This window comes from Triticum urartu, chromosome 3A (genome assembly GCF_056163025.1).
Source record: "Triticum urartu cultivar PI428250 chromosome 3A, HENAU_Tu73, whole genome shotgun sequence".
Lineage (NCBI taxonomy): Eukaryota > Viridiplantae > Streptophyta > Magnoliopsida > Poales > Poaceae > Triticum > Triticum urartu.
Genome location: NC_141875.1, coordinates 37,817,784 through 37,842,248, shown reverse-complemented (window position 1 = coordinate 37,842,248; position 24,465 = coordinate 37,817,784). Strand labels below are relative to the sequence as shown.

Sequence of the window (24,465 nt, the reverse complement as noted above, 5' to 3'; positions counted from 1 at the left end):
ACTATGTGTCTTGAAGTACTATGTGTCACAGTTCTTTGCTTGCTATGTGTCGTGAGCTACTATCTCTCCTCATCGGAATATGTGTGCGTGTGCCAAAAATTTGCTAAGTACAAGTGCAACGCCTAGCTGCTGGGCGTTGCACTGCACAGTGTGGCGCCTCAGCGCTAGGCGTCACACTGTATAGTGCAGCAACTTGTCCGAGAAGCTGCTAAGTACTCAAGGTTAATTATATCTTACGCGTGTAGCAACTTGTCCGTGTCCTCCCACTCCGGCGGATGTGCCTGGAACAAACCAAACTGACGGCGCACTCGATGTGGGAGGTGAAGCTCAACCGCCCAGTTGCATATGAGTGGGCACCGCATACGCCAGAGATCCCTATCCCTAGTGCACATCGGATTCAGCCTGAACTCTAAAGGGTCACCAAAACTATCTCCTGTTCCATACGGCTCCCATATCACCTGCAAAATGGGATAGAATGCAAAATTGATATCGAGTTGCAATAGAAGCATCATAATCACTTATGCCATGTCAATTCACCTGCTCAGGCGTGATCGCGTCAAGCTCACTCTGGTACAACTTGTACATGACCGAGGGATCATCTGTCGTCTCATTTATCACATCCCACTTGTAAGCCCAAGTGGGTAGCCGTAGTAGGTCGCCTTTGTCGTCCCAATCATCGTACTTCACCTTCTTCGGACGTCCAACCGGCAAACGCTCCCAGCTCCATATGGAAAGTGCGAGCAAACAACCACCAATACCTCCAGATGACCTACAACAGGCTTCGTCCAACTGCACATAAAAGAGAACATGGTTCAATTAAGAGCAAGATCGCATTCATAATGTAGCAATGAAGTGAAAAAGAAACAACTTCATACCTGTCTATACAAGTAAGCCAGTGTCGCCGAACCCCAACTCCATTTGCTATCGAAGACGGTCAACGCCTTCAGCCACATCCATGGAGCATTCTTGCCTGTGCCATCAGCAAACATAGTCCTGGATATCACATACCACATGTAGACACGAGCATATATCTTGACCGTGTCCTCATCAGCTTCCGGTGGGCAAGTACCAAAGTGCTCAGTAATCCACGTGAAAGTAGCACCGGCTGCGACTCTTTCCTTCTTCTTGTTTTTTGCTGCTGGTTCCGGAGGCTCCGGAGGAACCATACCGATAAGGGCATGCATCTGCGCGCGCCACCCATCGGAGTCGGTGCTCATACATAGAGGATTCCCATCGATAGGAAGACCGGTGATCATAGCAATATCCTGGAGCGTCACTGTCATCTCCCCGGTCCTTAGATGGAAACTATGTGTCTCCGGCCGCCAATGATCAATAAGCGCGGTGAGTGCTGGAGCATTGTTGGGTGGCGTCGACCGTCTGACCATATGAATGAAAGGGAGAAGTCCTGTCTCCCTCACATACGATGTGTATCGCTCATCATAGCGCATCCACCCAAGGGTGACCCCGTGAGAACGAAGCTTCAAAGGTGCAAGCGGCTACAAACAAACAATTCATAACATTACATATGGGGCATTTGTGTTTGAAATAAATACGAAATTCATAAAAGAGGCCACTTTCATTATTACCCGCTGCTCCACCGCCATAGCGTACGACCGGTGTTGTTTGTCCCAGTGATCATCGAGAAGCCAAACCATCCTAACAATTTTGAAAGAAAGCTTTCTTGTCAACACGATTATCTTTTCAATACAAATAAACTAAAGTACGCCTACTAGATGCAAAATACAAAGCATATGTATCCAAACCATTCTTGCCAATACAAATGTAATTTCAATAAACTAAACTAAGCCTACCTCATGCAGGATTCAATACAAATATCTTTTCCATATAAATAAAATGTCAACCTATGTATCCAAACTATATAAATAACATGTCAACCTATGTATCCAAACCACATTCTAGTCTAACAAGGGTTCCCCAAATCGAATACATGCAAGATTCAAACAAAAATTCCCTAAATCTAATACACACAAGATTCAAACAAGGGTTCCTCAAATCTCCGAAATAGCATACATTCTATGGATAGAAAGAAGGGGATCGGAGAAAAGTACCTTCTAGGATGGATTGGTGAAGGAATCCACGGGCCAAATCGTCAGATTTGATGATTTTTTAAGAGGGGATTGAGAGGGGGAGAGGAGGAAGCCGCCGGCCGCCTGTTCTGTAACTCCTCTAGAACGAATGGGTGGGGTGGGGGGGGGGGGCAGCGGGCGGCTGGCATCTAAGTCACAGTGCAGCGCCTGCGGGCCGGGCGCTGCACATTACGGTGCAGCGCCTAGCTCTGAGGCGCTGCACTGCTGGGTGCGGGCCCAAGGGCTGCCACGGTGGACTGGCGTGCAACGCCCCCGAGCTAGGCGCTGCACCGTAGGGTGTGGCGCCTGCGTGGCGGGCGCTACACAAAAGGATCAGTGCTGTGAAATAGTTTCACGGGCAGTTCATTTTGTGAATTGATTTCGTTCACAGGTCAAAATAGTCAAAATTCCCGGTTTCGGAGTCTCCAGACATGGTGATATTGAGGAAGTAGAGGACGTAGTCGAAGTTGAGGACAAGGACGATGAAATTTTGATTTCAACTTGTTCCATAGGATCCTGCGGATTGAATTTAGATCTGGAAATTTGTGTCATCGTAGATGCATGTTCTACTTATTTGTATAATTGTATAATTAGTCTTTGTTTCCAGACCTGTGAATCAACTTTAAATCTGAAAATATGTGTCATGGTAGACGCGTCATGGTAGATGCGTGTACGTTTTTTCCAGAGCTGTTTACAAGTTTAGGGATTCATTGTTCTTGGTATTGGTAGGATTTAGAGTTCTTGTGGCCCAACTTACGCATATGACTTTTACGGTAAGCATGTGAGTTTTCATTTCGTATTTCCCCAATGGATGTTATATTGTAGTATAAGATAACAGTAAGAAATTCGAATCACAAAAGTAATAGACAACTAGCATGTTGCACATGCATTTGCGCATGCAACCATGCTAGTTTACTTTAAAAGTAGTCTGACATTATGGTTTTTCTCTTTTATTTCATAGGTATATAATGATAAAAGTAGTAGCCTAGTATGTGCCTTGACGATTGTCAACATTCTAAACAACAATATTGTTGCTATAAAAGGAAGTATTGGCCATTATTTATTGGTGCCATTATACCTGGTAACACCTTCGTCCCAAGAAAACCGTTATAGTGATAACACATAGTATTTAGCTTAGCTTTATTTTACATGCGTGATTTTGGAATCAACAATAGTTTCTCCTTCCTACGAACGGTTAGCCCGAACACCTCTGTCATATCGATATCTTTTTTCTCAACCCCAACCGGAAGTTCCCAATCAAAATGGTTCACGAGGTTTGCTAACATAAGCTCAACATTTGCGATTCCGAGGTTTATACCAGGGCATATCCTTCGTCCTGCCCCGAACGGCAAGAACTGAAAATCATTCCCTTTGAAGTTAACATTCGTAGCGTTGCCTTCATCTGTAAATCTTTCAGGTACGAATTCTTCCGCATCCTCCCAGGAGCTTGAATCCCTCCCAACGGCCCATGCATTGACGACGACACGTGTCCCAGCAGGAACCATGTATCCATGGATGGTACAATCAGCCATGGCCAGGTGCGGAGCAAGGAGAGGCGCAACAGGATACAGCCTGAGAGACTCTTTTATTACTGCTCTTAGGTACACCATGTTGTTCATATCAGCTTCGCTCACAATTTCTTGTCCCCGGGGTATGATACTCCTTACTTCATCTTGTAGCTTCCGCATGAAGTGTGGCCTTCTCATGAGCTCAGCCAAGGTGAATTCGAGGACGTTAGCTGACGTGTCTGTTGCACCGAAAAATACATCCTGTGGATAACAATTAGTTAGGTGATACCGAGAGACATACAGAAATCAAGGTATATAATTTGAAAGGTATTATCTGTACTTACCGTGAGGAGAGCTTTCATGTGCTCTCTTGTGAGATCATACTCCTGCTGAACAGACAACAGAATATCTACGAAGTCGCCATCCTTGTGATCAGACGCTGATTTACGCTTGCTCACACGATCGTCGATCACCTTGTCCAGCAGATCAGCCCATCTGTTCCTCACTCTTTCGGCCTTGGCACACACCGCCCTCTTAAGCACTCCTACCCTACCCAATGCTGGGAAGTACTCCTCCAAGTTGAACCCGCCCAGAAGCCGTGAGGTGTCGTTGATGAGTTCCCGGAACAACTTGCTCCGTCCATCTTTCAGGAAGAACTTGCCCGACACGATACGGCACGCCATGTCATTCGAGAATGAGTTGAGCAGCTCGCTCATGTCGACTGTACCACTAGCTGTGGCTGCCTCGTTGATCTTGGCCATCGACATGCTGACCTATGAGAGCATGCATCTTAATTAATATATGAGAAGCTAACAGTTAGATATGTAACTCTTAATTAGCTAGCAGAGGACAACATGGAAGTCATTTTTGTTTCTCTTGCAAAAGACATGGAACATGGAAGTCTTTTTTTCCTTTTTGCGAGAGACAGGGAAGTCATTGTTTTCCTTTATTTATTGTCGGATGTACTCCCTTCGTACAAAAATAAAAGATGTTTTTGCAGTGCAAAGGTACAAGTAGCCAAGTCCAAATGAGTGTGACAAGAATGATCGCAACGTCATGAAAGAAAAGTCTGTCAGAGTGGCGAAAATTGCGAGATAATCAGAAATCAGTACCTCCTCCGCGCCGGCGCTGCGAAAAGACTGCACCTTCTTAACACTCAGCATGTGGGTGGTGACAAGCTTCCTTGCCTGCCGCCAGTACTCGCCGTATGGCGCGAAGGCAATGTCAGAGGAGCCGTACATGATGATGTCGGAGACAACGGAGCGTGGCCGCGACGCCAGGACGTGGTCGTGCGTGCGCAGCACTGCCTCTGCGGCGCGTGGAGAGGACACGACGAGGGTGGGCACGGCGCCCAGCCGGAGGAGCATCACGTCCGGACCGTGCTTCCTGGCCAGGTCACGGAGGGAGACGTGTGGGAGGGCGCCGACGAGGTGCAAGTGCCCGATTATGGGCAGCGCCGGCGGCGAAGGTGGGAGGCGCTGCCCTGTTGATCCTGTCTTTCTGGTGAACCAGTGATGCAGAGACAAGAGGAGGAGGGGGAGCAGGAACAGAAACCATGCCCGCGGGGGCGTCTCTAGCATGAGCTCCTGCACGAGGTTTGCCATGCTGAGCTCAGTTGCTTTATCAGGTTTTGCATCACATGCTCTGTTGCTTTATAAGCAGCCAGGCCGGGTAGTAGGCGAAAAAGCATATGCATACATTGACACATATCTGCGGTGCACTGAACTTGGAGCAATATTTGTGCTTGTGTGTCCAAGTCAGGTCTAGTCTTCCAGATGGATGAGCTCTTCGTATTCAATTAGCATACGTGTGTTAAAGTTGTCACTGGCTCAAACGTGCAGCAGGTTGTCCTTCTCCTCGTAGCTACCGATGAATAGGCCATAACAGCCTTCTCCTCTCACCGATCGTGTAATTCAATCACGCGGGAGAAGTAGACATCCAACCTCCACACCACGTTCGTCTCTAGAAGTTTTGACCATCCACGGCACGGAAAGATCTCCACAATGCTAAGTCTCGTAATACTCATACTAGTATGCATGCATGTGAGCAAGACAACTGAAACACGGTGTTTAATTTGATCAACTCGATAGGACCATTTTTGTGCCAAGTGAAAAAGCATATGCATACATTCACACATATCTGCGGTGCACTGAACTTGGAGCAATATTTGTGCTTGTGTGTCCAAGTCAGGTCTAGTCTTCCCGATGGATGAGCTCTTCGTATTCAATTAGCATACGTGTGTTAAAGTTGTCGCTGGCTCAAACAGGTTGTCCTTCTCCTCGTACACTACCAGAAAAACTGCTTGCGCCGACGGCCTCATCTATGCCGGCGGCTCCCGTCGGCATAGATGGACCTATGCCGACGGCCAAGGACAGGCCGTAGGCGTAGAAAAGCCATCGGCATACATCCATCTATGCCGACGGGGCCGTCGGCATAGACGAGGCCATCGGGACCGCTCGAGATACGCCTACGGGACCCGTCGGCATAGCTGCGGCCGTCGGCATAGCCGCGGCCGTCGGCATAGCCCGGGCCCACCTACCCGGTCAGCGCTGACCGTTTGACGGCGTTGAAACTACGTCGACGGGAGGTAACGGCGGCCGGCGGCATATTTATGGCAGAGGTATGCCTACGGCATAGCCGACAGCATAGACCTGGCCCATCCCCTCTGCCACGTCATCGATCCATGTGCGCACCTATGCCGACGGCCGTCGGCATATGTTTATTTAGTTTTATTTTTAATTTTGCTTTATACTATCTATGGCAAAGGTATGCCTACGGCATAGCCATCAGCATAGGCCCCTCTGCCACGTCATCGATCCTTGTGCCATGCCACGTCATCGATCCGTGGGACCGCACCTCCGTGTGTGCACAGATATGCCGACGGCTTGGCCGTCGACATACATTTATTTTACTTTATTTTTTGATTTTTACTTTATTTTTGTTATTTTTACTTTATATTTGTTTTTGTTTTTGCATAAGATAATTATGCCTTATCTAAAAAACATACCCAATGGTATATCGATTGCCCCCCGTTACGAACGTCGCTATCGCCGGGTCACGGTGGGGGGAAACGGTCGACACGGAGGGAATTCTGGTTAGTGGGGGGATTCGGGGTGTAGCTATGTCACCGAAACATCGCACGGGTCCCGATGCATATGTGAAAGTGTTCAGGCATGCGTAGACGCGTCTTGGGGCTCCACGGTGTGGCCCCCCTACACGCAAGGCAGTGCCGGCGTCACTTGGAGGGGGCCAAACCCCGGAGACGCGTGCCGCCTCTTCGGACATGCCACTACATTGTATGGCATGTATGAGGTCCCGGTGCGACGCTCGGGTGGCATTGCTACCCCCCAGGCCCCCCGTCCCGCCTAACCCTGTAGCGTTTGACCACGAGATCTATCCCTTTGACTTTGCACGAACCGGCTTTAAGCAGTGGACCTATCCACCCAGTTGTGTTAGGTCAGCCCATAGGAACACTTTGGAGCAACATACGGGCCAGACCCACAACAAGATCCCCTCCGTGTAGACACGACGCGTCCGTTTCCCCCCTCCAGGTGCCGGCTGCGGCGCAGTCCGTGAGGGGGGGCACACCCCGGAGACGCGTGACGCCTCTTCGGACATGCCACCACACCACTCCGCATGTATGAAGGCCCGATGCGACGCTCGGGTGGCATTGCTACCCCCCCAGGACCCCCGTCCCGCCTAACCCTGTAGCGTTTGACCACGGGATCCAACCCTTTGACTTTGCACGGACGGGCTTTGAGCAGTGGACCTATCCACCCGGTGGTGTTAGGTCAGCCCATAGGAACACTTTGGAGCAACATCCGGGCCAGACCCACAGCAAGATCCCCTCCGTGTAGACCCGATGCGTCTGTTTCCCCACTCTAAGTGCCGGCGGCGGCGCCATCCGTGAGGGGGGGGCACACCCCAGAGACGTGTGCCGCCTCTTCGGACATGCCACCACACAACCCCGCATGTATGAGGGCCCGGTGCGACGCTCGGGTGGCATTGCTACCCCCCCAGGCCCTCGTCCCGCCTAACCCTGTAGCGTTTGACCATGGGATCTAGCCCTTTGACTTTGTACGGGCGGGCTTTGAGCAGTGAACCTATCCACCCGGTTGTGTTAGGTCAGCCCATAGGAACACTTTGGAGCAACATCCAGGCATACCCACAGCAAGATCCCCTCCGTGTAGACCCAACACGTCCGTTTCCCCCCTCCAGGTGCCGGCGGCAGCGCCGTCGTGAGGAGGGGGGGTGCACACCCCGAAGACGCGTGCCGCCTCTTCGGACATGCCACAACACCACCCCGCATGTATGAGGGCCCGGTGCGACGCTCGGGTGGCATTTCTACCCCCAGGCCCCTCGTCCCGCCTAACCCTGTAGTGTTTGACCACGGGATCTAGCCCTTTGACTTTGCACGGACGGGCTTTGAGCAGTGGACCTATCCACCCGATTGTGTTAAGTCAGCCCATAGGAAAACTTTGGAGCAACATCCGGGCCAGACCCACAGCAAGATCCCCTCCGTGTAGACCCGACGCGTCCGTGACGGTACGGGGTACCAGAGGGGGGTAGCAATGCCGCCAGGTGTTGCGGTGGTCCCTCCTACGCTTGTGGAAGCATGGTGGCATGCTCAGGCACCCGACACGCGGCTCCGGGGTGTGCCCCCTCACGGGCGTCGCTGTCGCCATGTCTCGAAGGGGGGAAACGACCACCACAGCTTACACCCGGGCACCGGGCCGGTAACTGAACGTTTCACCATAATTGTCCATTTTCTTAACACAATTCTAATGAATACGGCCGGAGCTCACAAATATGCCGTAATAAAAAATAAAAAATATGCTGTAATAAAAAACTGCAAAGTACCTATGCCGACAGCCTAGCGGTCGGCATAGATTGACACGTGGCATGTCCATCTATGCCGACGGCTAAGCCGTCAGCATGGGCTGACCTTATCCACAGCCGCACCCACCCCCTCCACTCATTCTTCCTCCCCCACCGTCCCCCCCCCCTCGCCCGACCCCGATCCCCACCCGCGCCGCCACCGCCCTATCCCGACCCTCGCCGCTGCCCCCATCCCCTCCCCCAACTCCGGCGCCGCCCCGCCCCCACTCCCATCCCATCCCCCAACTCCGGTGCCGCCCCGCCCCCATCCCATCCCCTTCCCCACCGCCGCCGCGCTGCCTGCTACTGCCCGCGCCGCCCCCCACTGCCTGCGCCGCCCCCATCCCCTCCCCCACCACCGCCGCATCGCCCCCACTGCCCGCGCCACCCCCAACCCCTCCCCCACCGCCGCCGCACCGTCCCCACTGCCCGCGCTGCCACAAGACCGCCGTCGACGCCGCCGGGCCGGCCCGTCCCCGTACTCGGCCGCCCCGGCTGCGGCCGCCCCATCCCCGACTGCGCCGGCGGCCGACGCCACTGCCCCGCCCATCGACGCCGCCGGGCTGGCCCGTCCCCGTACTCGGCCGCCCCGGCTGCGGCCGCCCCATCCCCGACTGCGCCGGCGGCCGACGCCACTGCCCCGTCCGTCGCCGCCCTTCTCTGCCCCGAGCTCGTCGCCTCCCTGCCCTGCTCCGCCCTGCCTCTGCTTCACCGGTGAGTCCCTTGTTGCTGCTTTGCTGCTACCGCTGCCGCTTGCTGCTTGCTGCCGCCGCTGCCGCTGATGCTTGCTGCTACCGCTGCTTGCTACTTGCTGCTGCTACGTTAGGTTAGTTAGTTTAGGGTTTAGATGCATAGATTAGTTAGATATATAAATAGTTAGATAGATGGATTATTTTATTGATAGGTTAGTTGAGAAAAAAATTGTTGTTGATATATAGATGGATAGATGAGTGGATACTACATCATGATATATAGATGGATAGATGATGATGATGAATATGTGACGAATAGATGATGAGCCCCTATAGTTTGTTTTTTTGCCTACATGATGCAAAAATAAATGAATGCATGTTTAAATGTTTTAAATATGCTCTATGAGTTGTGATGTTCTAATTATTTATTGCGATGGAATTTGCAGGGTTTGTGGTGTTGCATTCATCGGAGTGACCGTTGTCCGATGCGTTGGTCCCCCTGAGCATCCCTCTGCTGTTTGACTACTTCCTCTACAGCCGAGGGTGAGCTACAAGTCCATCTCCTCCATTTTTTCATATCACTAGATTTCATTCTCAAGTCAACTGGCGTAACCTAGGCTTCTCCCGTACGAAAGGGTTGCATCGATAAATATGCATTCAATTGCATATTTATCACCGCAGCTCTTTCGAATTGTCCAGCGTTTTCCATGGACAGCCCGAGGATGTGTAGATTGGGTAGGTTCTCCATGTTCTACCCCGTTCCGAGACAGGATTTCGGCGGCACCTCCCCATTGTTCTCCGGAGCACATTCTCTCGGCTATTTGCCGAGATGTGTATCTGGAGAACAGCGGGGAGGTGCTGCCGAAATTTTGTCTCGGAACGGGGTAGAATGGAGAACGTACTCAATCTACACATCCTCGGGTGGGATTAGGACCCATCTTTAGCTATTAGAGATGTAGGTGGATTCAATGCGGTAGAAACTGAAAATTTGATGTGATTAATTTAAGTGAATCCTTAATTATGTTGTGTGGCTTGGAAAAAAGCAGGGGATGGCAGATAATCAGTGGATGTATAGTGGTTTTATCCGTCGGAATCGAGTAACATCAGAGTGGATCGCGAAAACCGATGTGTATTTGAAGGAGATATTCGGTCGTCCAAAGAGAATTATCCCACCATGCCCCTGTGCGAGATGTGCCAAACGTCACTTTAGAAATCAGACGGACATGAGTGAGCACCTTCGCACGTGCGGATATATGCCAAACTTTGACATGCCGCCGATAAACATAGCCGAGCAGGACCGCGGTAGAGAGGAGGTGATGCGACAACGCATCGATGGATATGAGGACGACGGGGTCAGGGACATGCTAGATGATGTCATTATTGCAGAAACAGCAAATGCGACACCTTTAGAGAATGAACCGGAGGAGCCGGAGCCAACTGCAAAGGCCTTCTTGGAGGTCTTGGCCTCGTCGAAGAAACCTCTTTATGCGGGTGCGGAAATATCTCACCCGGATGCCATCTCGCAACTGATTGCAGTCAACGCTGAGTACGGCTGTAGCCAGAAATGCTTCGAAGCATTCCTGGGAGTATGGGCTAACAGCCTCCCTAAGGGTCATGAACTGCCGAAAAGCATGTACGATACAAAGAAAATCATGAAGGCACTCTCTATGGATTAGGCACGAGTATGCGGATGACAAGTACTGTAGGAAGTGCGGTTCGTCTCGGTACATTGAGGTGGTCAGTGAGGATGGTGAGAAAAAGCAGCTAACCATCCCCGTTAAGGTTCTTCGGTATCTTGATTTTATAAAAAGACTGCATCGCCTTTTCATCACGAAGGAGTCTGCCAAAATGATGATGTGGCACAAGGAAGGTATAAGGTACATTCCAAAAAAAATCATACATCCATCGAAAGGGGAAGCATGGAAGTCGTTCGATGAAGAATACCCCGAGGAAGCAGCCGAGGCTGGGAATGTCAGAATAGCCATATCAGGTGATGGGTTGAATCCATATGTTATGTCGTCCAATCCATACAGCTTCTGGCCGGTGTTTGTAATTCTGCTCAATCTTCCTCCCGTTGCCCTAATGCAACGGAAGACCATGTTCTTGTCGCTCATCATTCCAGGGCCTGAATACCCGGGGAAGCAATTGGGTGTGTTTATGCAGCCGCTGGTGGATGCTGTGCACCATTCTTGGTAGTTTCCAAGGTTGACATACGACCGGGATCTGTAGAAAATTTCTTGATGAAAGTTTGGTTGCACTATTGCATGCATGACTTTCCCGGCTATGCTCTATTCTGCGGATGGTGTACAAGTGGGAAGATGCCATGCCCAGTGTGCATGCAGGCTCTACGAATGATTTGGCTGAGTAAGGGTAGCAAGTATGTAGCCTTTGACCTGCATCGACAGTTCCTCCCTCCAGACCATCCAGACAGGGAAGACAAGAAGAACTTCACGAAAGGTCGGGTTGTTCATGAAGTAACCGAGATTCTAGCATTTTCGGGGGCAGATGTTTTTTCTCAGCTAAAAGCTCTCAAGCCTAAAGTCAAAGGCAAAGGCAAATTCAAAGCCAAAGGCTTCGAGGGATATGGTGAGACGCACAACTGGACTCACATTACCCCCTTCTCGTAGCTTCCCTATTTCAAGGACCACAAACTTCCTTACAATATTGATGTGATGCACACCGAAAAGAATGTGGCAGAGTCCCTTTTCCACATGATCCTCAACATTCCTGATAAGACGAAGGATAACGTTAAAGCTGGAGCCGATCAACAGAGAACTTGTGATAGACCACGCCTAAACATGAAGCCTCCCACGGGCGGTCAAAAAAACTGGTTCAAGCCAGATGTTGACTTTGTCCTTAAACCGCAAGAAAAAAAGGAAGTACTTATCTGGCTGAAACAAATTTTGAAGTTCACCGATGGTTATGCATCGAATATAAGTAAGGGAGTCAATCTTTCAATGGGCAAAGTGACCGGCCTGAAGAGTCATGACTACCATGTATGGATTGAGCGGATAATGCCGGTGATGGTTCGAGGCTATGTCCCCGAGCATGTCTGGCGAGTGCTTGCCGAGCTTAGCCATTTCTTCCGCATGCTCTGTGCTAAATAAGTAAGTAAACAAGTGATTGAAAAATTGCATAAGAAGGCGCCGGAGTTGATAGTCAAGCTAGAGAAGATCTTTTCACCATGCTTATTTACTCCGATGACACATCTCATTCTGCAACTCGCGAATGAGGTATTGTTGGGGGGGCCTGTGCAAAATCGCTGGCAATACGGCCCTGAGAGACAGAACAAGCATCTGCGACGGAAATGTGGAAACAAAGCTAAGATTGAAGCTTCCATAGCTGAGGCAGTTATCCTAGAGGAGGTGTCAGACCTCAGGACATCATACTACCCAGACCATGTTCCCCATCTGCATAACAAGGTGCCTCGATACAATATAGAAGAGCCCAAGTATCAACCCAGGCTCCATCTATTCAACGCGCAAGGTGGGAGGGCTGGGGCCTCAAAATCGTATAACATGCCACGACGAGAGTGGAAGGACCTCATGTTCTATATCTTGCACAACATCAAGGAAGTTGAGGATGTGTGGATGAGGTAATACCACTACACCATTCCTTTATGTCTTCCACATCATCATGTTCCATGTTCACTTAGTCCCGATCTAACACCGCTTTTCTTTTTTTAGTGATTTCGTTCAAGAGGAATGGACGGGAATGAATCCTCCTACTGAGGCGGAGGCACTTACTCTTCTCCGTCATGGAAACCCTGGACGTAAAATTTTTGTTGCTTGGTTCATGGAGAAAGTAATTTTACACACTCCCCTATTAAATACCTAGTTCAACATTTATTAGTTAACCGAACTAATGCACGCAACAATTTCAATTATACTTGTAAAGAAAAGATCCGAACATATCTATGGATGATGAATTGAGATGGGTTTCCATGGGTTTTGACCCTGCCGTCATGACATGTAAAAAGTATGATGTGAATGGGTATCGCTTCCATACAGAGGAACACCAAAACAGCCGGCCCGATCCCAAAACTATAAATACCGGAGTGTACACCCTGGTCAAAATTCACTAGACTACTACGGAAGGGTACAAAATATATACGAGGTTAAATTCCTCCAGGGGTGCGAGACCCTAAGTCTGCCTGTGTTCAAATGCCGATGGTTCGATCCGCGGGAGGGGTAAAACATACACCTTCCATTGGTTTGGTCGAAGTTAAACCATCAACCGTCTATGCCGGAGCCGATCTCTTCATTGCGGCTACCCAAGATACACAAGTATACTATCTGCCTTACCCATGCCAGAAAGAGTATCTAAAGGGTTGGGAAGTTGTGTTCAAGGTGTCGCCACATGGTAAGCTACCGGACCCGAATGAAGACGATTACTACAACATTAACCCCATGACATACGAGGGAGTTTTCTATCAAGAGCAGCCTGATGATGATGATGTGGTTAGAAACGATGACGTTAGACCATTGGGTGATGATGATGTGGATCCAAACGTCGACGATGCACCGAATGATGGTGAGACTATTGTTAATGAGAATGACATACTTATGCTAGAAAAGTTAAACGAAGACACTGACGACGAGGAAGAGCCTCCACCTCCGTCAGACAACGAAGATGATATGATTGATAGTGATGATGAGACGGACCGAGAAAGAGGTTACAACAGTGATGATTCATATGGGTTCTAGCAGATGTACGTTTCAAGTCTTTTTTCTATTGTTTAGGAATATTCCTTTTATCCATTTTTATTAATGTGTTTATTATCATGCCTTTTCCTTCATTTCATTAATTTACTAATTTCTTATTCTCTTTTCAATGCAGGTTCGTGGAACATGGGCAAGGGGAAGGCCGACGGCGTGGGTTTCCTACGCAAGGTCGCCGGCCTGCCTAATCGGAGTGGTCGAGCACGTAATCCTCCCCCTCGGCTACTTGACGATGACTCCTCACAGGGAGGTCGAGGGAGAGGTGTCCCTAGAGGAGGAGGGGGCGGGGGGAGAGCCTCTAGAGGGTGAGGTGGTGGGGGGAGAGCCACCATAGGGGGTCGCGGCCAGAAAGAGCGCACCCTCACCGACTTAGGGGTGTTGTCTTCGAGGCCCTCCTCTTGTGAGGTACCCTCCTCTAGTGAGGTACCCTCTGGCGAGGAGGAGGACGACGAGGAGGAGGAGGAGGTTCGGGATGGGGCCGAGGAGGAGGTGGAGGAGGAGGCAAGCGAGGAGGAGGAGGAGGACGAGGAGGAGGAGGAGGATGGGGACGGGGAGGCAGGTGAGGAGGAGGGTGGTGGCAGGGATGATGGTGGTGACGGGAAGGGGGTTGACAACAAGGGGTGGCTGTGTGGTAACGCAAAGCTACCAAAGCAGGTTCCTGGTACTGAGGAGCAGAAGTGGCTCATTGAGCACACGGGGAAAGAGTAAGTGCCACTTTATAACAATTTCATTATTTCTCTTGTCACATGCTTATTCCGGTTGTTATTTATTTTGCTTGTCACATGCTAATAGTTCATTCTTTTGCATTAACTGGATATATTCTAAAGGGTCCGTATTCCCAATGGCCTCATCACCGTCTTGCTGAAGTTATACTGGCCGAGGTTGTACTGTCCGGATCCTGTCAGGCACCCGGACTGTCGGGATTTGGCCACGAGCTGGGACCACTGGGAAGCGGCCCTCCACGCGGACCATGAGACCCATGCCAAGGCCGTGATCACTACTTTCTGGGCGAGTTCTCTTCAGAAGCACAAGTCCATTCTAGTTTCGTGAATGATTTAACTCATGGCTTCTTCCATTCTTGTTTCATGCATGATTGTAGAAATTCTATCGAGTTCTTCTGGAGCACAGGGCCAGAGCGGACCAGATGGTGTTGCACTAATGCAATAAGAAGGCCCGACAGATGCAGTACGAGGTGCGCTATGTGGCCATATCGACATACTACCACGAGTGTTTGGTGTGAAGATGACCAAGGAAGAAGCGCAGAGGATGGGCATTACCTTGGAGAGGGACGAGTTCTTGGCGGTAAGTATAAAAGATTTTTCATTATGCTTTCATTACCTTGTGGTACATTTCACCATTTCGTGTTGACATGCCATTATGCTTTTATTATGTAGTTGTGTCCAAATTGGTGTTATGGAAAAGACGAGTCCTGGGCGGCATTGGTGGATCTTCGGTGTGATGAGGCTGGAGCCTGGGCGGCTATGAGAATCAAAAACAAGGCTAACCGAGGGAAGGAGGGAGTACATGCTCAGGGGAACCGAAACCACTATCTCCACAAGGAAGTTAATGTATGACTAACCCCATTAAACATTCTTCTTCTTCTATTTACCATCACTTTCTTATGTATGACTAACCTCTGTTTGGTGGTGCAGGAGGAGAAACTGAAGCGGCTGCTCTCACACATGCAGGCATGGGAGATCGCCCATACGGGGAAGGACCCCAAGCCTGGCGAGCCCAAGTACTACGGCAAGAAGACCACGGGGAGGAAGAAGGCCTACTTCGAAGGGTATCTGAAGTGACATCCTGACACACCTAACCCCATTGCGGCGGATCTGGACGAGAGGGTGGTGGTGGGCATGGGGCCCAAGCAGCATGGTCGGGAGGCGGTTCTCGATGTTGTGATCACTCCTACTATCTCCTACACACAGCTCCGTCGGATCGACCCAAGCCTGAGCCAGCGCACGAGCCAGCCGATGACCAGTGCACAGTCACAGTCCCTCTTTCAGGAGCAACAATCTGTAAGTATTTTCCCTCTTATCTTCATTGCTCACTTTATTTTCCGCATTTAGTATTTATATAAGTTCCATCATGTCATACCGTAGGCCTACCTGGAGTACACACGCCAGGAGACCAAGGCGTGGCATGAGAGGCTTTATGAACACCAGGTGCAGAGGCCAGATGCAGGAGGCTTTTCAGAAATGGCGGCCGGCAGGTGTCCTTAGTTGCAGCTAGCACAATGTCCTCAAGCACAACCAGTGCTACTGACCTTTGAGGAGTTTGTGGCACAGAACGCTGGCCCCTCGCCAGTTAGTTCATCCCCAATCTATTCACCCAAAGCATGTCATGCCTTTCAACACAGTCATATATCTCGTTAATATGTCTTTTCAACATCCAGGAAACAGGTGGATCTACTGTTGGCGGTGGTCTGCGCAGCACTCCCGAGACACGGAGCCCAACCACTCCGATCCATGGACGCGGAGGCGGAGGTGGAGGCGGTCTTAGCGGTAGCGCTGTCGCTAGCAGTGACGACCTGGGCTTCGACGGTCTTAGCGGTGACGACCTCCATGGTGCTCGATGTCCTTGCGCTTAAGCCTTTGGGTCACATTGTGGCGGTCTTGGTGGTGATGATACTTATATGCTAGTGATGTTTCTTATTGTTGTTTGTGAGATTCTTATATGCTTTGGTGGTGATAATACTTATATGTTTATGCTTTGCGATGCTTCTTATGATGTGTGATGATGAATTTGTTGTGTGATGCTGCTCTTTATTGTTATGTGATGCATATATTGTTATATGATCCTTATATATGCTGTATATATTCAAATGAATTGAGCTGAAACAAAACAGAAAAAAAGGCAGACAGAAACTGTGCCGACGGCTAGGCCGTCGGCATAGAGCTAGCGTGAGCTCCCAGTGGCTGACACATGGCAGGTCTATGCCGACGGCCTAGCCGTCGGCATAGTTTCAAACTAAGCCAACGGCTAGGCCGTCGGCATAGCCCTGCCCCAGGAGAGCCCAGTTGCTGCCACATGGCAGGCCTATGCCGACGGCCAGGTCGTCGGCATAGGCCTGCCACGTGGCGAGCAGGCGTTGGTCAGCACTTGACGGCGGCCACCGTTAGGAGGTAACGTTGCCGATGGCCACGGCCGTCGGCATAGATGTACGTACACCGTCGGGATAGGTCCTATGCCGATGGCCACCCGGGCTACGCCGACAGATATGTTGCCGACGGCCCTATGCCGGCGGCCCCCGTCGGCATAGGCCTGTCCCGACGGCCAGTCAGGGCTATGCCGACGGCCCTGGCCGTCGGCGTAGGGTGCGATTCCGGTAGTGGTAGCTACCGATGAATAGGCCATAACAGCCTTCTCCTCTTTTTTTTAGAACGAAGACGCCAGGTGCGTCCGGCTTTATAAATTAATAAAGTCCCAACGGCAGCGTAACACACCATCAAGTCTTAATACAGCACCAAAAGCCATTTCGGCCCATACCCACGAAGTTCAGACGCAACTAAACAAGCCACAGGCGAATTACAAGGCTGAGCCCGTACAAAGCGCACATGCTCGTCAAGCAACCAAAAGGGACCATGGCCAGAACCGTAGTCATGGCTCCCTAGCCATCACGTACACTTGCATCAGATGTTGTTAGGCGGTCTTGATCATCTCAGCATCCCTGCGCCTCCCGAACGGACTCCACTACTACAATAGGAGGTTGCATTTGAAGATAATATTAGCCGGGTGAGTTGGAAAGCTTCCCTCGATAGTGAATTTGTTTCTAGTTAGCTACATGGTCCAGAGTAATGCCCCTACACAACTCCACATAACCCAATTCGCAGGACCCTGAATTGCATCTAAGAGGTGAATGAGCTCCGAAGCCGAGCGCGGGTCCCATTGGACACCCGCCGTGGTCCGGACACCGCTCCATGCAAACCTCGAAAGAGGGCATCGAAAGAACACATGATTGGCATCCTCTGGGTCCCCGCACAACACACACGGGCCGGTGGCCGGTCCATTACATTTGGCCACGTTCAAGGAAGTGGGCAATTTATCACGGAACAGTTGCTACAGAAAGAGTTTGATCTTCAGAGGCAACTGCGCTCTCCACAGCCCTGCAATCACAAGTTGCGCCGGCCCTCGACACATCTTGCGGTATAAGGAGTTAACCGAGAACTTCCCTGAGCTGGTGAGCACCCAGCTCACCGTGTTAGGTTGGTCCGAGAGACCCACTGGGTCAATCAACTGCAGCAAGGCCACGAGGCTAGATTGCTCTTGCCCATTAAGTTCTCATTTAAAATGAATCTCCGGTGGTGTTCCCACGAGCGCATTTGCCACCGACATTGCTGGGTCGACAGCGATAGCATATAGATCCCGAAATTCAGCCCATAGGGGTTGGGTTCCTATCAAAAAATCTGTCCAGAATCACGCCGACCTACCGTTCGCTATGGCAAACGCTGGTTTGATCGCTTGTAGATCATTCCATAAAGGTGAGCCCCTTGTCCTCCCCTCAAGGAAGTTCCCATTAGGGAAATATTTGGCCCTTAGGAGGTCAACCCACAGCCCGGTGGCCCCCACGGCAATTTTCCAGATCCATTTACACATCATCGCGATGTTTAGCCATCTAGAGTTGGTGATCCCAAGGCCCCCCATGTCCTTGGGTCGACACACCTAGGACCATTTAACCATATGATACTTACGGTTCGGGCTAGTTCCTTCCCAAAAGAACTCGGCGCGGGGCATGTCAAACTTTGCATGAACCCCTTCTGTGAGCAGAAGCAGGCCCATGGCAAACATTGGCAAGGAGGATAGACTCGAGTTCGTGAGTACTAGCCTCGTCGCTTTTGACAGGAATTTTCCCCTCCTAGGGCAAACCCTACCCCTCACCTTGTCACACAGAGGTTCCCAATCCTCTATCGTGGGCATTTTGGTGTCTACCGGGAGGCCGAGGTAAGTAAACGGGAATTTTCCCACTTTGCAGTTGAGCAAATCAGGAATGTGCCTTCCCTCCTCCGGCTCTACCCCCATCGAGATCACCTCTCATTTGTGGAAGTTTATTTTGAGGCCCGACATGATCTCAAAGGTAAGGAGGATCGCCTTGACCGTAGCAATAGTATGTAGGTCTGGGCAAAACAGCAATAGCGTGTCATCCGCATATTGCAAATGTGTCACTCCCCCTGGAATGATGTGGCCTACCAACCCTTGGATATGGCCAGCCGTCGCCGCTTTCCGAAGCATAGCGGACAACGCGTCAACAACAAAGTTGAACATGAGAGGGGACATCGGGTCCCCCTGTCTGAGACCGCGTTTGTTCCGGAAGAAGTGCCCAACTTCTCCGTTCACAGAGACCGCAGTTTGGCCTCCCGAGACCAATTGCATAAGGCGGTGAACCCAGACAGCGGAAAATCCACTGCTAATAAGCACCTGGCGGAGGAAATCCCAATTTACTTCGTATGCCTTTTCAAAGTCTGGCTTCAACAAAACCGCCAGTTCCTTCGTGCGCTTTAGTTCGTGGACTATCTCCTGGAGGGCAAGCTAGCCCTCTAGTATTTTACGACCGTGAATGAACACAGATTGGTTATGGTGAATTGAACGGTGAGCGATCGGTCCTAGCCGTGTAGGACACGCTTTGGCACAAATCTTAAACGGCACATTAATGAGCGCAATAGGATGGAACTGTCTAATGTTGTCGGCCCCTTGGACCTTCGAAGAGTGATAAAACTCCAAAATTAAGGTGCGCTATATCTACAGTCCCATGCATGAACCCATTGCAGATCTCAAAAATTGGGCCTCTAAGAAGAGGCCAGAAATGCTTAAACATAGCAACCGGCCACCCATCCGGGCCCGGTGCCGTGTCCACTTTCATACCCATCAGAGCGGCGTCAATTTCTTCGGGGAGGAACGTGAGCCCAGCTCGTCGTTCTCACACTCCAAAACCCCGTTGTGAGACATCCCACACGTCCGCGTGCAGACCAACCCTCTCGGCCTCGCACGTCCCCATCAAGTTGATGTAAAACTCATATATGTGGCGAGAGATGTCTTCTTGTCACAACAGAAGCACATGTTCCGATTGCAACCTAAGAATTATGCACTTCCGACGTTGGCCATTAGCGTAGGCGTGGAAATACTTGGTATTGGCGTCGCCTTTAAGTGTCCATTTCAGACCACTACGGTGGCGCCATTATTCTTCCTCCACACGTAGGGACGCCTCGACCTACCCCTCTAGGTCATACCGGTGGGCCCATTCCTGCTCTAAAAAGACCCGGGCATCGGCCTGCACATCAATCCTTGCGATTTCCGCTAGGATCGCGGCTCTGTGCTGTTAATCAGTCCTCCCTAGGTTAACACCCCATCCCTTGAGGCTAGCCCTGAGCCGTCCCCCGAAAGCGTTCCAGAACTCCATCGGGCCCCTCTGGGGCCCAATTTGATTAACGCACTCCCACCATTTCTCCCTAAAGAGCTCCTCGAAGCCTGGCGTTTCGAAGAAAAAGCGTGGGCTGCGCTGCAACCTATCCTCCCCCGAGGAGTAGACAAGCGGTAGATGGTCAGAGCCAATGCGAGTCTCTGCAACCAAAGTACAGAGGGGGAAGCCCATTTCCCACTCTGGTGACATGAACACTCGATCCAGCACCGAACGGACTGGGTCTAGTTGTTTGTTTGTCCATGTGAACCTTGCGCCTCACCTGGCCACCTCCCTTAGTGCCATATACGCAATAGCAGTATTAAACATGGCCACCCGAGGCCAGTTTATGTTACTATTATTCTTATCCACTCCCGACCTAATCAGGTTGAAATCCCCTCCCACCAGGATAGGGAGCGCCACCGCGGTCACCGTGGTGACTTTGGCTTGGAGTTCTCCCAAGAACTCCGCTGATCGCGATTGATCGGCCAGTCCGTAGACCTGTATGACTACCAACTCGCGAAGCGAAGCCCGAATGCGAAAGTGCGCAGCAATGAAAAATGAACCAATATCCCAGTTGATAATCTCATACAAGGCGCGACTTAAGCCCAACAGCATGCCACCCGAGTGCCCAACTACAGGAACATGCCGCCACTCGAATCGTTCTAACGGGTCTAGAGAGAGCAACTCATGAAAACGAAAGTCTGCCTTGATCGTTTCTTGTACCCTACGATATTGACGTCCTCTCTGCACATATCTTCCTTAAGTTGGGTATCTCGCCCCGCGTGGCCGAAACCACGAATATTCCAGAACAGGGCTCGCATCTAGATGACGCGATTACATAGCCGGACACCCCTCGAGGTGACCGCCTTTGCCACGCGTCTCACCTTGCCCCTGCAAGGCGAGGGAGAGGGAGCAACCACTATTGCCTGACCACCCCCTCTTCGGGCACAGATAGAGCAGCGGTGCCCCCTCCCACGGGTTCACCGGACCTCTGTTCAGCACGCGCTACCGCAGCAGCCGCGAGCGCTGCCTGCGCCGACTCCTTGGCGCGAACGAGCGAAATCAGCTCTCTGACCCCCCCACACACGAAGGTCAACTCCACTCGCATCCAACACCTCATGCAAATGATCATCCGAAAAGGAATCAAGAACCGTGAAGCGGGGCAGTGGATTACCTGAGATCTCCATATTCTTCTGCGCTTGAAGGAGTTGCGCCCGCTGCAGCGACGTCATGTTGCCCTTGGCTCCCTTGGAGCGCGAGCTAGTGCTCACCGCCCGCTGCAGCGACCGTCTTGGTGCGCTTGGCCTTGGAGATTATCGTCGTCTTGGCGGCCTCTTGCAGCAGCAGGTCGGTGGAGGGAGGCGCAGTCGGGGCCACCAACGCCATGACAGACTGTCGTGGAGTGGGGAGGTGCCCCCAGAGATTCCATCACGCGCACCGCTGCCGCGCTGACCTTGCGCACCGCCATCTTCTTCATGGGCTTCACCGACCGCTCAGGGTGGAGCCGCGGCCACCAGAGGCAGGGGACCCGTCCGGGCGGAGACGCGAGGGGTTGGGGGAGAGATCGAGCGGGGATCGGCCACCGCCCGCACCCGCAGACGCAGCAGGGGCCGCACACATGGGAGGTGAAGATACCGACCCCAGGTTTGACCCGTACTTGTTGGGGATCGAGAGCGTCTTCCCCACAGACCCCAACTCCACATCAGCCCACAGCACTGCCGCCCCCTCCACCGGCGTAGAAATCCCAAGCTTGTCTCACGCCACCGTGTCGATGGAGTCTGTTGGAAATATGCCCTAGAGGCAATAATAAAATGATTATTATATTTCCTTGTTCATGATAATTGTCTATTATTCATGCTATAATTGTATTATCCGGAAATCGTAATACATGTGTGAATACATAGACCACAATGTGTCCCTAGTGAGCCTCTAGTTGACTAGCTCGTTGATCAACAGATAGTCATGGTTTCCTGGCTATGGACATGGGGATGTTATTGATAACGGGATCACATCATTAGGAGAATGATGTCATGGACAAGACCCAATCCTAAACATAGTACAAGATCGTATAGTTCGTTTGCTAGAGTTTTTCCAATGTCAAGTATTTTTTCCTTAGACCATGAGATCGTGTAACTCCCGGATACCGTAGGAGTGCTCTGGGTGTACCAAACGTCACAACGTAACTGGGTGACTATAAAGGTATACTACGGGTATCTCCGAAAGTGTCTGTTGGGTTGACATCGATCAGGACTGGGATTTGTCACTCCGTATGACGGAGAGGTGTCTCTGGGCCCACTCGGTAATGCATCATCATAATGAGCTCAAAGTGACCAAGTGTCTGGTCATGGAATCATGCATTACGGTACGAGTAAAGTGACTTGCCGGTAACGAGATTGAACGAGGTATTGGGATACCGACGATCGAATCTCGGGCAAGTAACATACCGATTGACAAAGGGAATTGTATACGGGGTTGCTCCTCGACATCATGGTTCATCCGATGAGATCGTCGAGGAGCATGTGGGAGCCAACATGGGTATCCAGATCCCACTGTTGGTTATTGACCGGAGAGCCGTCTCGGTCATGTCTACATGTCTCCCGAACCCGTAGGGTCTACACACTTAAGGTTCGGTGACGCTAGGGTTGTAGAGATATGAATATGCAGTAACCCAAAAGTTGGTCGGAGTCCCGGATGAAATCCTGGAAGTCACGAGGAGTTCCGGAATGATCCGGAGGTGAAGAATTATATATAGGAAGTGAAGTTTCGGCCATCGGGAGAGTTTCGGGGGTCACCGGTATTGTACCGGGACCACCGGGAGGGTCCTGGGGGTCCACCGGGTGGGGCCACCCATCCCGGAGGGCCCCATGGGCCAAAGTGGGGAGGGGAACCAGCCCATAGTGGGCTGGTGCGCCCCCCTTGGCCCACCCCATGCGCCTAGGGTTGGGAACCCTAGGGTGGGGGGGGCGCCCCACCTGGCTTGGGGGGCACTCCACCCCTTGGCCGCCGCCCCCCTAGGAGATCCCATCTCCTAGGGCCGGCGCACCCCCTAGGGGGACTATATAAAGGGGGGGAGGGAGGGGGCAGCCACACCCTTGAGTCTTGGCGCCTCCCTCTCCCCTGCTACACCTCTCCCTCGCGCAGTATAATGGCGAAGCCCTGCTGCGGTGACCCCCTGCATCCACCACCACGCCGTCGTGCTGTTGGATCTTCATCAACCTCTCCTTCCCCCTTGCTGGATCAAGAAGGAGGAGACATCACGCTGACCGTACGTGTGTCTACTTTCTTGTGGGCGTAGATGTTGTCAACTTTCTTGCCGCTACTAGTCTTATTTTGCTTCAGCGGTATTGTGGGATGAAGCGGCCCGGACCGACCTTACACGTATGCTTACGTGAGACTGGTTCCACCGACTGACATGCACTAGTTGCATAAGGTGGCTAGCGGGTGTCTGTCTCTCCCACTTTAGTTGGAGTGGATTCGATGAAAAGGGTCCTTATGAAGGGTAAATAGAAGTTGAAAAATCACGTTGTGGCTTTTACGTAGGTAAGAAAACGTTCTTGCTAGAACCCTTTTGCAGCCACGTAAAACTTGCAACAACAATTAGAGGACGTCTAACTTGTTTTTGCAGCAAGTGCTTTGTGATGTGATATGGCCAAAGTTGTGATGAATGATGAATGATATATATGTGATGTATGAGATCATGTTCTTGTAATAGGAATCACGACTTGCATGTCGATGAGTATGACAACCGGCAGGAGCCATAGGAGTTGTCTTTATTTTTTGTATGACCTGCGTGTCATTGAGAAACGCCATGTAAATTACTTTACTTTATTGCTAAACATGTTAGCCATAGTAGTAGAAGTAATAGTTGGCGAGCAACTTCATGGAGACACGATGATGGAGATCATGATGATGGAGATCATGGTGTCATGTCGGTGACAAGATGATCATGGAGCCCCAAGATGGAGATCAAAAGAGCTATGTGATATTGGCCATATCATGTCACTATTATTATTTGATTGCATGTGATGTTTATCATGTTTTTGCATCTTGTTTACTTAGAACGACGGTAGTAAATAAGATGATCCCTCATAATAATTTCAAGAAAGTGTTTCCCCTAACTGTGCACCGTTGCGACAGTTCGTTGTTTCGAAGCACCACGTGATGATCGGGTGTGATAGATTCCAA

The 24,465-nt window shown here is 51.0% G+C and overlaps 2 protein-coding genes across 2 annotated transcripts; both read right to left on the bottom strand.

Annotated features, from left to right (window-relative positions):
• Window positions 1–233: 233 nt before the first annotated feature.
• On the bottom strand, window positions 234–1,655 carry LOC125546567 (serine/threonine-protein phosphatase 7 long form homolog). Its single transcript, XM_048710783.2, has 4 exons — window positions 1,587–1,655; window positions 876–1,496; window positions 538–789; window positions 234–458 (listed from the first exon to the last, which is right to left on the bottom strand). Exons 1-4 carry the CDS (start codon window positions 1,653–1,655, stop codon window positions 234–236), a joined length of 1,167 nt encoding a protein of 388 aa, XP_048566740.2.
• Window positions 1,656–3,100: 1,445 nt separating this feature from the next.
• LOC125542581 (indole-2-monooxygenase) lies at window positions 3,101–5,235 on the bottom strand. Its single transcript, XM_048705662.2, has 3 exons — window positions 4,708–5,235; window positions 3,940–4,368; window positions 3,101–3,856 (listed from the first exon to the last, which is right to left on the bottom strand). The coding sequence occupies exons 1-3, from the start codon at window positions 5,197–5,199 to the stop codon at window positions 3,233–3,235; spliced, it is 1,545 nt and encodes a 514-aa protein (XP_048561619.1). The 5' UTR covers window positions 5,200–5,235; the 3' UTR covers window positions 3,101–3,232.
• Window positions 5,236–24,465: the final 19,230 nt, after the last annotated feature.